This window comes from Phoenix dactylifera, chromosome 4 (assembly GCF_051530095.1).
Source record: "Phoenix dactylifera cultivar Ajwa chromosome 4, Ajwa_hap1_PhDact_Kaust_v1.1, whole genome shotgun sequence".
In the NCBI taxonomy this organism is placed as follows: Eukaryota; Viridiplantae; Streptophyta; class Magnoliopsida; order Arecales; family Arecaceae; genus Phoenix; species Phoenix dactylifera.
In genome coordinates this window covers 488348-503958 of record NC_143193.1, presented here as the reverse complement: position 1 = coordinate 503958, position 15611 = coordinate 488348, and the positions used below count along the sequence as shown (strand labels likewise).

At 40.0% G+C, this 15611-nt stretch overlaps 2 protein-coding genes across 2 annotated transcripts; one reads left to right on the top strand and one right to left on the bottom strand.

The window, feature by feature from the left end:
* Positions 1-96: 96 nt before the first annotated feature.
* Positions 97-1118, bottom strand: LOC103713266 (histone H2A.1-like). The gene is made up of 2 exons (XM_008800133.6): positions 821-1118; positions 97-505 (listed from the first exon to the last, which is right to left on the bottom strand). The coding sequence occupies exons 1-2, from the start codon at positions 1022-1024 to the stop codon at positions 287-289; spliced, it is 423 nt and encodes a 140-aa protein (XP_008798355.4). The 5' UTR covers positions 1025-1118; the 3' UTR covers positions 97-286.
* A 7094-nt stretch (positions 1119-8212) lies between these two features.
* LOC103712362 (calnexin homolog) lies at positions 8213-14601 on the top strand. The gene is made up of 6 exons (XM_008798866.4): positions 8213-8683; positions 8784-8853; positions 12451-13571; positions 13704-13775; positions 13966-14082; positions 14171-14601. The coding sequence occupies exons 1-6, from the start codon at positions 8603-8605 to the stop codon at positions 14315-14317; spliced, it is 1608 nt and encodes a 535-aa protein (XP_008797088.4). The 5' UTR covers positions 8213-8602; the 3' UTR covers positions 14318-14601.
* The last annotated feature ends 1010 nt before the right edge of the window (positions 14602-15611 follow it).

The following is a 15611-nucleotide window of genomic DNA, read 5'->3' as shown; positions in this document are numbered from 1 at the left end:
GTTATCTAACCTCGCTACTCTTATGATTTGTCCCAGGGACTGAACAATATTTCGCGTTTGAACATGCTACAGGCTGAACGGCTACGACGAGAGTAATGGCAAGAGAAAACCAAGGATAAAGGACATTTCATTACAAGGATCATTCAAAGTAGAACATCCAGTGTGTACTGTTACAGTGCCCCGAAACAGAGCTGCGCTATATATACAGTAGTAGGTATCCCAAAAACCCAGAGCCACGGAACAAAAAATACGCTACCGCCGCTGACTACCGACAGCGGAGAAGCTTCTATGCCTTCTTTGGAGACTTGGGTTCGGGCTCTGCCTTGCTGGTCTTCTTGGGGAGCAGCACCTGGTGAATATTCGGGAGGACGCCGCCATGAGCAATGATCACACCAGAGAGAAGCTTGCCGAGCTCCTCGTCATTCCTCACGGCCAAAAGCACGTGCCTCGGAATAATGCGCGTCTTCTTGTTGTCCCTCGCCGCATTCCCCGCCAGCTCCAGCACCTGTTCCCACCGAATCGAGTAGAACAGAGTCAGAATCCGACGAATACAGACAGGGGATGGGAAAAATGTGGCAAAAAAAAATCCATTTTTCCATCAGAACATTTCCCATAAATTCAACAACATAGACATCTGCTTGAAAGGCAGTGCTAGATATGGAGAAAAATATCATCTTTTGAAATGATTTGCAGCAAATACAGAGAAATTTGTTATACGCCCGAAAGCCAGCTCAAAATACCAGAAAAGATTGAGGGAAAATGTAACGAGTGAAGATATAGCATGGATATCAAAGAGGAGACGATTTAAAATAGTAATGACCTCAGCAGCGAGGTACTCAAGGACTGCGGCGAGGTAGATGGGAGCCCCGGTGCCGAGCCTCTTGGCGTATCGGCCCTTCTTGAGGAAGCGAGCGATTCTCCCCACGGGGAACTGGAGCCCGGCCTTGACAGACTTGGAGACGGGTTTCCTCTTGGAAGCGCCCTTCCTCCCGCCCGCCGGCTTCGTCGTCTTCGTTGCCTCCATCTCCCTCTCTTCGCTCTTCCTGGGTTAGAATTCTTTGGCAGCGACGAGCAAGAGCAAGAGCTGAGCTGAGCTTTACTTGGCGTCTAGCGTTGACGGGATCCGGGGGGGTTTATGGTGGATTGGCGATCCCTTGCGGAGCAAAACGGACGGCTCGGATGGCGAGTAGATGGCGCTTCGATTGGACGGACGGGATTGGAGATTTGGGGTAGCGATCCGCGGCTGTCTGTCTTAGCCAATGGGACGCACCACCGTGCACCTATCCGTTTCTGAGCGAAGCGGGAAATCACAAGCGCGGAAGGAAATTTAATAATTTATGGAGCGTTTTAAACTCGACCGCAGGTCCGCAGGCGATTAAGGTCGAATTTCTTGGGTCAAGTCGATATCCATGCCTATTTGTCGTGAGTTGTGGCTCGGATTGACGAAGTGTGATGCAAATATCATGCACGTACGTAGAGTTGAATTTGTAGCTTTTTATTTTGAATAAGTCTTATTTATTTGCTAATTATTTATTTACTAATGTGTACTAGCTGTAAGTGTTATCTAGTCTTTAGGAGGAAATTGTGTGTATACCGAGTCTTACGTAAGTGGTGCCATGTAAGTAGGTGTAATGCCACATTTGTAGGCCCACGTATGAATTCTGGCTTTCTTTAAATATCAATGTATGAGTCAGTGGTATTAGATGTCCAAAAATCTGTACGTGTTCTACACCTCACTTTAAAATCTATAAAATTATTTTCTCGTGTCCTCACTTTTTTTAACCAAGTGTTGGAGAAGAAGCTCTATTCTTCTTATCCGAATCCATCATTTTAGTATCAGAGCTGCGTTCAGGCCGTGCTAAGTGTAGTGGTGTGTTGTGGAGATCATTGCCAAAACAAGGGATCTTCAAAAGATAGATAATCCTTTGGTGGCGGTTCATCATATCGAATGGCATGAACACTATCAACCTCTCACAATCCTTGGTACCTTTTTTTAATGGAGAAAATTATGAGTTTTGGAGTATCAAGATGAGGACGTTTTTTATTTCAAATGATCTTTAGGATCTAGTTGAGAATGGTTATGCAGAAACTGAGAGCTCGAAAGCTGTGGAGAAGTCAACGAATTTGAAGGAGCTTCGTAAGAAGGATGTGAAGGCTCTACTTATCTTGCAACAGGCAGTTGATGGAGCCAAAATAGGAATATTGCAAAATAAACTAAGCCAATTCTAAATCAACAAGAAGCAATATTCACACCGACAATATATCAAACACTTGGAGAGCAAAAGAAACACACCAAATTTATGTAGAAAAACACTCTAGTGTAAAGGTGAAAAAACTACGAGGCAAATCCAATCAATTTACTATAATAAATGTAGAGTTGACAATACTCAAGTTTATGTCCAAAACTCGAGTTCTCAACTAATTGGGAACACTCCTGTATCACCTCCCTAAGAGTAACAATGATCTCACCCAAACTACCACAGTGTGATGAACCTAAGAATGTATTGAAATATCTAACAATGAATACTACAACTCTTTATAGCATCCAATACAACTCTTAGGTAGAAACCTAATTTGTTAAATCTCTATAAGAAAAACTACACCCAAAAAAGAACAAGAAAAAGAATATGTTTCTTCTTGCGTATGGCATGCAAAACTGATGTTGCAAGCTGTGCCCTCTTTCTCTCTATATCACCGCACCTCTTGGCTCTCTCTCTCTCTCTCTCTCCCCTTTTTGTGTTTTTTTTTTTTTTCTTTCTGCCGCTCACTGTTCTCTCTCTATTTCTTATTTTAATGTGCCGCAACCCCTCCTGGTTCACGCGCCTCTTCTTTTTCTTCACGTGCACACATATGCGGTGGTCCTACAAAGAAAGCAAAGATAAAGCCCTAGTGGGCTATATGGGCCTTCCAAGAGTCGGCTGGAACCACTTATAGTAGTGATAGAGATTATCTTTTTCCGGATTGCTAATGTCACCAAATCGAAGGATGCTCGGACTACTTTGAAGCAAGAATTTTATGGTGACAAAAAGGTAACCACGGTGAAACTTCAAACACTTGGTAGAGAATTTGAGACCTTGTCCATGAAGAGAGGCGAGTTTTGTTCAAAATTTTTCTCTAGAATTTCTACCACTATAAATCAAATGAGGACATATGGAGAAAACATCTCAAACCAGAAAGTTGTAGAAAAGGTTTTGAGGAGTTTGCCACCAAAATTTGATCATGTTGTAACTGCTATTGAAGAGTCCAAGAACTTGTCTACCTACTCTCTTAATGAACTGATGGGTTCGCTTCTAGCTCATGAAGCAAGAATGAACAGGTCAGCCGAGAAGAATATTGGGCAGGTTTTTCAAGCCAAGTTGGGGGTTAGTAACAAAGACGAATTGTGAAGGCACTTCCGACCAAAAGTATGCCGGTCGAGGACGTGGTAGAGTTGGCTACCGTGGACGTGGATGGTCTGATAATAGTCGTCAAAGGTCAGAAAACGGTGATAAAGGCAAACAAAAGCAGACCCACAAGAATAGTTATTGCACCTTTTGCGAGAAGACGGGACATACTGAGCCACATTGCTAGGATAAGGCAAAACAAGAAGCAAACTTTGCTGAAGAAAAGCAAGAGGAAGGTAACTTGTTTCTTGCTTGAATACTAATGAAAGTACTGCTGATGTATGATTTCTAGACAGTGGTTGTAGTAACCACATGACAGAAAAAAGGAGCCTTTTCTGCAATATGGATGAATTTGTGAAATTGCAAGTTCGGCTTGGCAATGACAAGCGTGTCTAAATAGAAAGCAACAGAACCATTGCAACTAAGACTAAATTAGGTAGTGAAAGGACAGTTAGTGATGTCTACTATATTCCTAGTTTAGCTCATAATTTGATTAGTGTGGGTCCGTTAATTTAGAGGGGATATTCCGTCATATTTTATGATGACATATGTGAAATCAAAAGTAAAAAATTTAACACTCCTCACATTAAGATTCACATGGCTGAAAACAAAATGTTCTCTCTTGATATTTCACGTCTTGGTGATTGTGCTTTTGCTGCCAATGTGAAGAATGAATCTTGGTTGTGGCATTTTACATTATGGTCACTTGCACTTTGATGGGCTGAAATTATTGAGTCAGAAGCAGATGGTATGTGGTTTGCCTTCCATTATTTGTATTGATAATGTTTGTGAAGGGTGTGTTTATGGAAAACAACACCACTTGTCATTCTCGGTTGGAAAATCTTGGAGAGCCAAAATGCCTCTTGAACTAGTTCATATAAAACTCTATCTTTAAACAAGAGTAGATATTTTCTATTGTTTACTGATGATTTTTCTCGTATGAGTTGGGTGTTTTTTCTTGTTCAAAAATTAGAGGCATTTGAAAATTATCAGGAATTTAAGGCTTTTGCAGGAAAAAAAAGTGGGCATATCATAAAGATTCTTCACACCGATGAGGAAGAGAATTTTTATCTGATGATTTTGGCTCATTTTACAAGCAAAATGGCATTCGTAGCCAGTTGACAATAAGGAAGACACCAAAATAAAATAGAGTTGCTGAAAAAAGAATAAATGGGTGGTGGAGATAGCTCGAAGTATGTCGAATGAGAAGCATCTTCCAAATGAATTTTGGGCTAAAGCAGTGGTTACATCAGTTCGCCTTCTCAACATCTCTCCAACAAAGGCAATGCACAAGATGACTCAAAATAGCTCTTCTTACTTTACTTAACTTTGCCCAAGAGCTGGCACTAATGGTTCTATCTCTGATCCGCTAGCTTAGCGTACGGAAAGGAAGGAAGAAGAGACTGCTTCCCCGCCTTAGGAGTGAATTGAGCATATGAAGCTTGGTGGCACTGGAAACCCGATGTAAGTTCTTTAAGAATTTTTGGTTCATTGCATATGCGTTCATTGATTCTGATGATCGTACCAAGATAGATAAGAAAAGTGAAAAATATATATTTGTTGGGTATAGTGATGAAACAAAAGGTTACCGGATATTTAATCCAAAAACAAAGAAACTCATCATTCGTAGAGATGTTGTTTTCAATGAGAACAGCTGTTGGGATTAGAAAGAAGAGTCAAATCAGCATTCGCCATTCATGGAAGATGAATCAGGAATAACTCCATTAAATGAGAATGTGCCATCACCTCATGCTTCTCCATCACCTAGGCCTTTTGGAAAGACTTCACCAAGAGAGTTGAGGAGTTCAAGTAGCAACAACATTGATCCTACACTTGATGGTGATACCCCTCCAAGAAAGGTATGATGTTTGGAAAAGATTTATGAATCATGCAGTTTTGTTCTTATGGTTGCAGAACCTACATGTTATGAAGAGGATTGTGGCAAAGAAGAATGAGAAAACTCCATGAAAGAGGAATGGCTACCATTGAAAGAAACAACACATGGGAGCTTGTAGAATTGCCGTAAGGAAAAAAAGCCCATTGGTGTGAAATGGTTCTATAAGGTAAAGTGCAATGTCGATGGAAGTATACAAAAATATAAGGCGAGATTGGTCGTCAAAGGGTATGTACAAAAATATGGTGTTAATTATCTTGAGACATTTTCTCCTGTTGCTTGATTCGAGACTGTTAGAATTATATTAGCATTGCCAGCTTATATGAGGTGGAAAGTTTTTCATTTTGATGTTAAATCTGTTTTCTTGAATGGCACTTTAGAAAAAGATGTATATGTTGAGCGACCACAGAGATTTGTTGTCGACGGAAAAGGAAAAAAAGTGTACAAGTTGAAGAAGGCACTTTACAGTCTCAAGCAGGCTCCAAGAGTATGGCATGGAAAACTTGACTCGTATCTTCACCAAAATGGCTTCTGCTGAGGTGAAAGTGAACCCACTTTATATGTGAAGGTGAAATACACTGATATGCTTATTGTTTGTATTTATGTGGATGACATTATTTACACTAGATCCTCTGATTTTCTTATCCAAGAATTCAAGGGCAGCATGATGCATGAGTTTGATATGTCTAATTTGGGATTATTGCATTATTTTCTTGGTCTTCAAGTTAAACAAACTAATGATGGCATTTTTATTTCTCAAGATAAATATGCATTGGATTTGCTTAAGAAGTATAACTTGCTAAACTGCAAGGCCTTTTCTACCCCCATGAATGCAAATGAGAAATTAAGCTTAAATGAAGGGACAACCAAAGCTGATGAGAAATTGTTTAGATCAAAAGTATGGTGTTCCATGGAAGAACCAAACACATTGAACTTTGTTACCATTTCATATGAGGCGTCGTTGCCGAAGGCATGATCGTGTTGAAATATTGGTCAACCAATGAACAAGTTACATATGGCTTCACCAAAGCTCTCTCGTACCCAAAGTTCATGAAGTTCCGATCTCTCCTTGGTGTTTGTGATTTTGCATCAAGGGGGAGAGATGAAGTGTGATGCAAATCACACCAGCTATCATGCACATACGTGCAGGACCGACTCAATGCATTTGAGGGCCTAAGGCGAACTTAAAGGCCCCAACATAAATGCATTTAGGAGCATCAATGCATAAATAAGGAAAGAGATAATAAATTTCTTTAGATAAGAGATACGTTCCAACATAAATGCATTTGGAGGCCTCAATGCATTTATAGCTATGAAGATACGTAGCATTGAGGCCCTCAAATGCTTTAGGGGATTCAATGCATTTGGACACTCATCTTGCAACTCACTATAATAAATGTATTTAGGGGCCAGAGCCTTAGGTGACCACCTCAGTCGCCTAAAGATTGAGCCGACCCTACATACATGGAGTTGAGTTTGTAGTTTTTTATTTTGAATGAGTTTTGTTTATTTGCTGATCTATATTAGCTGTTAGTAGTGGATCTTATGTTACCAAGTTTTTAGGAGGCAATTGTATGTGTATCAAATCTTATGTAAGTGGTGCCATGTAAGTGGGTGTAATGCCACATTGTAGGCCCACACATGAGTTCTGGTTTTCTTTAAATATCAATGCATGAGTTAGTGGTGTTAGGTATCCAAAAATCTGTATGTATTCTACACCTCACTTTGAAACCAACAAAGTTATTTTCTTGTGTCTTCATTTTTTTCTTCTAAGTGTTGGAGAAGAAGCTCTACTCTTCTTGTCTGAATCCATCATGGATTTCATCTTCTATTATTTGGGGCTTTGCACGACATGTAGAGAGATGAGATGGCTTCGAAAATGCATCCTAGGTCGTATTATGCATGCAGAGATGAAACTTTGTCCCATAAATTATACCCTTTTTTTTACCCTTTCCGGTGTTCAAACAAATTGTTCTTATGCTCCATCCTTTCTTCTAAAGGATCTCCCATGCTTTGTGCTTATGACGAGTCACTCTAGGGTTTATTGCCCCTGACACAATTAATTTTTTTTCTTAAAAAAGAAAATTGTATGAATTAATGTAGCTTAACAAGCATGCCCAAGAGTTTGCCATTGAAGAATATATCACATAGAAACTAAGAGAGGGGGAGTGTTTATCCTCCTTGCAAGTTATCAGAAAGAAAAAAAAAGCAACAAGAGACAAGAACATGAAATTAGGAGGAAAAAATGAAAATTTTGCTTTGTATAATTTGAATGATTTCAATTTGTATACAGTTATCAAGAAAACACCGTAATTTTTAGTGAAATTATGCAATATTCTTGCATCGTATAAAAAAAAAACATGAGAGAAACAACAACATGCATGAAGAGCAGCAAAAGCACCATATAAACTAATACTAGTGCGATAAACATTGCATGTAATACATAATCTATCTCCAAAATTATCGAGCATGTCATAAATAAATCATGAAGCTTGTAAACAGCAATGTTCTCGGCCAAATTTAGTACCCAAAAAAAAGTATTTTATAATTGAGATGCAACATGTGATGAGAGATAATTGTTGTCATTTAAGATGTCAGTGCCATCTATAGATGACCCCTAATGAAAGTGCCAATCTTCTTTCGATACAAGGGTTTAAAGCACAGTAAGAAAACCCAACATTTGGGCAAAAAGTAGCGCTAAACATGAGATAATTGTGATTAAGGGCGAAACCTAGAATTTTTTCTTCATCTCACTATCTATCTACCATACATTGTGACCGTAGCATATGGTGACAAGCCGTTACCGCTGCAAGAAAGTCCGAGCCGATAAGAATCTTGCACGGGTTTTCACGGCTGGACCCGCCTTGAGGGAATTTTCGCCAAATTATGGTCGAACCAGGGGCTTTATAAGCCTTCCGGAAAAGCTATTAGATCTGGACCCTTGGTTTTACCAATCCTGCCAAGTGGATAATAGCGTCGGCTGGAGCTGGCCACAGTAATCTGACGTGTCGTGCTACTATTGGCCAGGTCAACGTGTTCTCTAGTGTCATTGGACGAAGCAAGTCACCAGCGGCGTTTTATTGTGGTCACTCCTGGTTTCGCATGAGGGTGGATTGAAGGGAGGGAGCCGAAGAGCGGTGGTTTCCATCGGCCCATCTCCGCCGTTGGTTTTCTCGTGGTTAATATCTCTCGGTGTCGCGTTCCGACCCTCTCCCCTCTCGAATGATCTAAACCCGTGATCGAGAACCACGGTTAGGGTTTCACTCCGATCCGCTCTTGTGATCTCCAACTCTCCTCTCCTGCCTGGTCTCCTTCCACGGCTGCGATGGGAGGGTGGCAGACAGCGCCGCGGCTCCTCCTGATTTTGATCGCGTCCTTCGTGCTCCAGATTTGGGCTTCAGATCCGGTATTTATTTTTTTCTCTCACATGGCGATTTGATTTTTTCTTCTTTTTTTTTTGAGTGTCTGGAGTTATAATTGGTGAGGGTCGATGGTTTTTGCTCCAGCTTTTCTATGAATCGTTCGACGAGACCTTGGACGGGCGGTGGATCGTGTCAGAGAAGGAGGATTACACAGGTATAGCTCCCAGATCCGATCGATATCTCTACCGTAACCAAATGCGAGCATTAAGTTCTTCTGATAGGAGTAGATAAGTTTAAAGATCTTATCTTTTTGGTCTGATCGACTTGGTATACTGATCTGTCGACAGTTGCTTGTGTCAGCTAACGGATCTACGCCAAAGTAATAATGATGATCATAATAATAATACTACTAATAATATAATAATATAATTAATTATTTTTTAATTTCTATTTACAGTAGCCGGCCTTCTAACGTCTGCGGTTGAATGATATCTTTTCTTTTTCCCTTTTCTTTAGTGCAAATATTTTGATCCTACTTTAGACTTCAGTACTCTTTGAATTACTGCTGATGTGTTTATATGGAAAGCAAATAAGGAAAGGGCACCGTACCAATCTGGGGAAAATCTTTAGAGGGCCCTCGTAGTTTGTAGTCATTGTCTCCTGACCATTGATCCGACAGCTATTGACGTGTTACATAGTTTTCATTATCTGTGCGTTCAGATAAGCAAGTTATAGATTTATAAAAGCTAGGATGCCATGTGTAAGATTGGCATTATTATTGCAGTAAAAACTAGTGAACTCTATGATCGATAATTTAATGGCTCTAGGTTGGGCTCTCAAGTGCTTACAGTAGTTATATACATATACATACATATTTGTCTCTCTGTGCGTGTATGTGTGTGTTTGTGTGTGTGTGTGTGTGTGTGTGTGTGAGAGAGAGAGAGAGAGAGAGAGAGAGACTTATCAAAATAAGTTATCTAGGTATGGTGCTGTATAGGATATAATGGGTTCGATGTAAGCAATGTGAACTACTATTGGTAAAAATTGTTGTGCACCTTACTATTGCTTTGATCAATTAATGAAATGTAGGAACATGCTAGTTCGCTATACCAGGAACAATTTCTACGGAAGCTTGAGATAGTTTTTATAAGCAACCTGAATCATTACTTATATAATTGTCGTGCACCTACCTACCTTTGGTTTGATCAATTAATGAATGTGTGAACAAGCTAGTTTGCTATACCAGGAACAATTTCTACGGGTTGTAGTGCTTGAGGTAGTCTTTTATCTCTTTTAAGGGGTCTCTTCGTTTAGGTTGATCACTATCATGCTAATTCTACAATACAAGAAAATGTGTTTTTTTTCAAGGATCCAGACATTCTTGATGCTATTGTGAGGTCTGGATGAAATTAACCAGAATGAATGATAGGTTGTGTGCTGGATTGTTTCTAGAAAGAGGAATGCTAGTTTTGTCCATCGTCAAATATGCCTATATGGTATGTGGAGGTTGTGTACCCTGTTCAAGGCAGTGGGACCCCATGTTAGCTGCACAATTTAGTTGAACCTGGGCAGTGAGTTTTCATCTATTTTCTAGATATCATATTGTCATATGAATAAAAAATTTGTGGTTAATGCCTCCTTGCCTGGTCAACTTGTGACAGTTTTGTTTTATTAAATTATCAGTTTTTAAGGCCAAACTCCTTGCTGCACTGACTATTGAAGAGTTTTTGCTAAATCAATTTTTCATATGCAAACAAATGGAGTGTTTAAATTGAAAAAAAATCTAGTTTAAACTGCACTGTTTTTTCTCTTGTTATTGGAAGTGAGCTCATTTTGGATCTTCGCAATCTTGAAAATGAATTTATGGTAGTGTCGGAGGATGATGGTCTTTTTCTTTTACAAACTGTATTAGCACTGGGTACTCTTTGGTGCACTTGGCACTCTTCTTATGCTTGAAGATGGAAAAGTTTTCTTTGTTTGGTTTACAAATAGGACCTAGCAGATTATTTTTATACTAATAAACAATTATTCGACTGTTTTTCTTTTTCTATTTTAGGCCTCCCCCCCAACCCCCAAAAAACAAAGAATCTGAGTTATTTTGGTTGGTTGGTCCTCCTTTAGTTTGTTAGTTTTGTCAGACAGGATTCTATTGATACCTGCAGGCTGACTGAAAGTTGTCTAAGCTTGCTGACCTATGTAATTGAGGTGTTATATTGAGTTCTACGGATTCCTGGTGGGGTTCATTGTTTTAAACATAATGTCTTTTTTTGGGGCCAATGTACCTATATTTTCATATTGTATGATGTGCTAATGCAAAATATTGACTTAACATATAATAAGCTAGCAACATAAATTGACATGTAAATCTAGAAAATTATTAACAAAAACCTGTTAACCTTATTAAGATAGAAGGCAGGGAAGCTAGGCGACAAGCGAGTATATGATTGGTTTAATGAGATCTTTCCTATCTGTTACTATAATTCAATGTTAATTAATAATTTGGGCTTTGACATATGTTGTTATTGGCTGTTGCTTATATGTCCGCTAGTACCTAGTACGTGATACATGCAATTAAAGAAGTGGCTGTTTCATATTTTTCTACTAGTACCTAGTATTTAATAAATGGCTGTGATCTGAATAACTGATGAAGTTTTTGGTTTTCTTTTTTGTTTCCTATTTAATGAAATTCACATGGATGATAAACATCCGCCATTCCTCAATTAATCTCTCTCTCTCTCTCTCTCTCTCTCTCGCACACCTTCTCCTCTATGAACGTATATACATTCTCCTTTTTTTTACTCTGTTTTTTCTTTCTCTGGAAGAGAAGGGGTTGCTTTGGGGGGGGGGGGGGGGGGGCATTTATGGAAGAAGGGTATAACTTGCAGAGGCTAGTTGGCTTCGTAGGCTTAATGTAAATTTGTAATTGGAGTCAACATGAGTCTCACAACTTATTTCAACAATAATCTGTGCTCAAACTTTTGCAGTCACACAGACACACATGCGCATGCGCGCGCGCGCGCACACATACATATAGAAAATGCATCCATGGAAATGGAATTGACCCTATACTGTTGCCTTTTCACATAGCAGTACAGTTGTTGCCTGATGAACAATCTCTACCATGAATTGTTAGCAAGTCTTGTACTCTGGCATGTGTAATTATCAAAACTGCAGTCCTCATCTTGGCTGGTGTATGCTTTTGTTGGTAGCATGGTGAAAAGAATTAGTAATAGATGCATCCTAACAAATTCAGGGGATAGCATAGCTGAGTAAGAACTGTTCTGTATGTATTCTAACAAATTAGTAATAGATGCATTCTAACAAATTCAGGAGATAGCACGGCTGAGTAAGAACTGTTCTGCATGCATTCTGACAAATTAGTAATAGATGCATTCTAACAAATTCAGGGGATAGCCCAGCTGAGTAAGAACCGTTTTACAAATTAGTAATAGAAGGACTAAGAACTGTCCTGCATGCATGCACAGAAAATATTGTAGTTTTGCAAACGGGGCTATTTTTTTGTGCTTAAAATATTAGCATTGCACACATGTACAGAATATATTTCTTGTAGCAAATCAGGTAACAATTGAGTTATTAGGTTAGCTTGTAACATCAATCCTTGATGTTTAAGCTGCATAAGCTGCTTTGTGTGGTTTTCATGCATTACAAAAGAAATCAATGCTGTATACTGTATACCGTTCCATTATTTTATAGTCTTCCTAACATCTTTTCTTCCAACCATTATGTTTCTAAGGCAATTTGTTGGCATCCGGCTGCTCTGTTCGGCATTGATTGTTGTTTTCTGGTTCAGGTGTATGGAAACATTCCAAGAGTGAGGGACATGAAGACTACGGTCTTCTTGTGAGTGAGAAGGCAAGGAAGTATGCAATAGTCAAAGAACTTGATGAGCCAGTCATGCTCAAGGATGGAACCATCGTCCTCCAGTATGAAGCTCGACTTCAGAATGGACTTGAATGTGGAGGTGCATATCTGAAGTACCTACGTCCTCAGGAGGCTGGGTGGATTCCCAAGGAGTTTGATAATGAGTCTCCCTATACCATTATGTTTGGACCTGACAAGTGTGGATCCACAAATAAGGTGCATTTCATCCTTAAACACAAGAATCCCAAGAGTGGGAAGTTTATCGAGCACCATCTCAAATACCCTCCATCTGTCCCATCTGACAAGCTCACTCATGTCTACACTGCTGTTTTGAAACCTGATAATGAGTTGAGGATTTTGATTGATGGTGAGGAAAAAAAGAAAGCAAACTTCTTGTCCGCTGATGATTTTGAACCAGCACTCATCCCACCTAAGACAATTCCTGATCCTGATGATAAGAAGCCTGAGGACTGGGATGAGAGGCCTAAGATTCCAGATCCAGATGCTGTTAAGCCTGATGACTGGGATGAGGATGCTCCACCAGAGATTGAAGATGAGGATGCTGTTAAACCTGAAGGTTGGCTGGATGATGAACCTGAGGAAATTGATGATCCTGAAGCCACCAAACCTGAAGATTGGGATGATGAGGAGGATGGAGAATGGGAGGCACCTAAGATCGACAACCCAAAGTGCGAAGCAGCACCTGGCTGTGGGGAGTGGAAGAGGCCAATGAAGAAGAATCCAGCTTACAAGGGAAAATGGCATGCTCCTTTAATCGACAACCCAAACTACAAAGGTATCTGGAAGCCACAGGAGATACCTAATCCCGACTATTTTGAGCTCGACAAGCCCGACTTTGAGCCGATTGCTTCTATTGGTATCGAGATCTGGACAATGCAGGAAGGCATTTTGTTTGACAATATTCTTATAGCCAGTGACGAGGAGGTTGCTGAGTCATACAGGGAGAAAACATGGAAGCCCAAGTATGAAGTTGAGAAAGAGAAACAGAAAGCTGAAGAGGCAGCTGCTGATGGGCCTTCAGGTTTTCAGGTGATCTTTCTCTTCTGCTCTATTATGCCGTCTTATATTAGGCTGTTGGTTCTTCCCTTCTTTTTTCTACCCGACCATCTCCTTTATGCTTGGAATCAATTTATCTCTTAACACAATTTTTTGGTGTACCAGAAAAAGGTATTCGATGGTCTTTACAAGATAGCCGACATTCCTTTCCTGGGGGCATACAAGATCAAGATAATTGTAAGTATAAAATATTGATTTTCATTAGTTTCAAACTGGAACCCTGCCTGAGATCCTTGTGCTGTTCATAGAGTAAATTTGGGAATGTTAAAATGTTTGATCTTATAACTTGTCCTTTTAGGTGATTTTTTTCCGCTCTCAGTAATATCTTCTGAGTAATTTCTTGGAACTCTAACTTTTTCTTTGGCAGGATATCATTGAGAAGGGAGAGAAACAACCAAACCTGACCATTGGAATCCTGGTGTCAGTTATGGTGGTTATTGCTACGGTTATTATGAAGATTCTCTTGGGTGGAAAAAAACCTGCGGTAAATTCTTTTGTCATTGCCATTCAACCTCACTGTCTTCCACTTCGTGAGATGAGACTCTGTTTAAAACAATTTTTCACTTGTGCAGGCTCCAGCTAAACCCACAACTGAAACCAAGGGTGATGCAGCTACTGAGGCTGATGTGGCTGGAAGCAGTGCTGAGAAAGAAGAGGAGAACGAAAAGGAGGATGCATCAGCTCCACGCCCTAGGAGATCGACCAGGAGGGAGACATAGGGTAGATAGGTCCAAATTTTGGATGTACTCCTTATCTTATATACACTTTTTAAGCTTTAGGATCTGAGTGTATATGAGATTCTTATTGTCTCTGGCTATAATCCATCCCACGAGGAGTTTTCCTCGCATTCTCTGCTTCAGCTTAAAAGCTTGATTGGTACTTCTTGCGTGTGGGAGCACCTTATGACCCGATCGTCCCTAGAAACATCTCCTTGGAACATTACCAGTTCGGAAATTATATGCCTTTCATCATATTGATTAATGGTAACCGGTCCATTGTTGAATGTGATGCTTTTTGTTGTCATTTTTTTTTTTGACCTTTAAATGGCTATTTCCAGTTGTTGACAGAATCAAATTTGTCGACGCTGAATGTCAGTTTTCAGGATCATGTTAATGAAATGTTGATACTGTTTTTAGCAGGAAGAAAAAACAAAATATTAGCCTGCGATCTGATGCTAATATAGTTCCTCTACTCTCTGTTTCTTTGGTTCAGATGGTTAATCTCGAGGCTAGGCATCTCTTGTGTATTTCTTCTGTGTTTATCTTTAATTTCCATTCATTTACTCTCTTCTCCGCGTTCATGCTGTGTCAGTGGTAGCTATGACATTTTTTCTGCACTGTTTAGACCTTTTTATTAGGCTGACTCTGTTTGCATGACAAGGGGCCGTTCATCGTAAGATGGCCCGTGGTGTTGACGCGTGACTCGTACACCTGAATTAGCTCCCGTGATCTGTTCGGATAATATGGCAAGTAGGAGTGTCCATTTCCAGTCATCCAAGGTGAGTAATGCTCCACGGCTCCTCCTATGCGCACAATAAATAATGTTTCTCTTGCCATTTGTTTAAGAGGTGATTGGGTTTGGAGTTGCCCAGTTAATGGTTGTGGGCCCAATATGCCTTGGGTGCCCCCAAAACATATTCCATCCAAGAAATTAGGCTTCCAGGATCCAATGCAGCCCGGTTTTGGTCAGGTCATCCAGCCTGTTCTTGGTGGCGAAGCCCGTTAGAAGCCTTACTGCCCCGCCCACGGAGGCATGGGGAATATTAGAGCTGATCATGAGCTGAGCGTCGGGCTTAAACTCTATTTACTTTCGATCATGATTCAGACTGGATTTATATAAAATTTAATATTTTCTATACTCAAAGTCAGCTGGTGGTCAGCTATGGGAAATATTTTAACATTTGTCGTGTTTTTTGATACAACGGTGCACCACACTAAATATGCTTGGGTCCAACCAACAAAATCAGAAAAAAAAAAAAGTTGGCAAAGAGAGAATGGAACAAATGCTTGATTT

Bases quoted from the DNA above. Each gene is read 5' to 3' on its own strand.
- LOC103712362 (XM_008798866.4), top strand. From the start codon at position 8,603: ATGGGAGGGTGGCAGACAGCGCCGCGGCTCCTCCTGATTTTGATCGCG. The intron at 8,684-8,783 runs GTATTTATTTTT...TTTTTGCTCCAG, and splicing joins AGATTTGGGCTTCAGATCCG to CTTTTCTATGAATCGTTCGA. The intron at 13,776-13,965 runs GTAAGTATAAAA...TTTCTTTGGCAG, and splicing joins CATACAAGATCAAGATAATT to GATATCATTGAGAAGGGAGA.
- LOC103713266 (XM_008800133.6), bottom strand. From the start codon at position 1,024: ATGGAGGCAACGAAGACGACGAAGCCGGCGGGCGGGAGGAAGGGCGCT. The intron at 506-820 runs GTCATTACTATT...CGGTGGGAACAG, and splicing joins TTGAGTACCTCGCTGCTGAG to GTGCTGGAGCTGGCGGGGAA.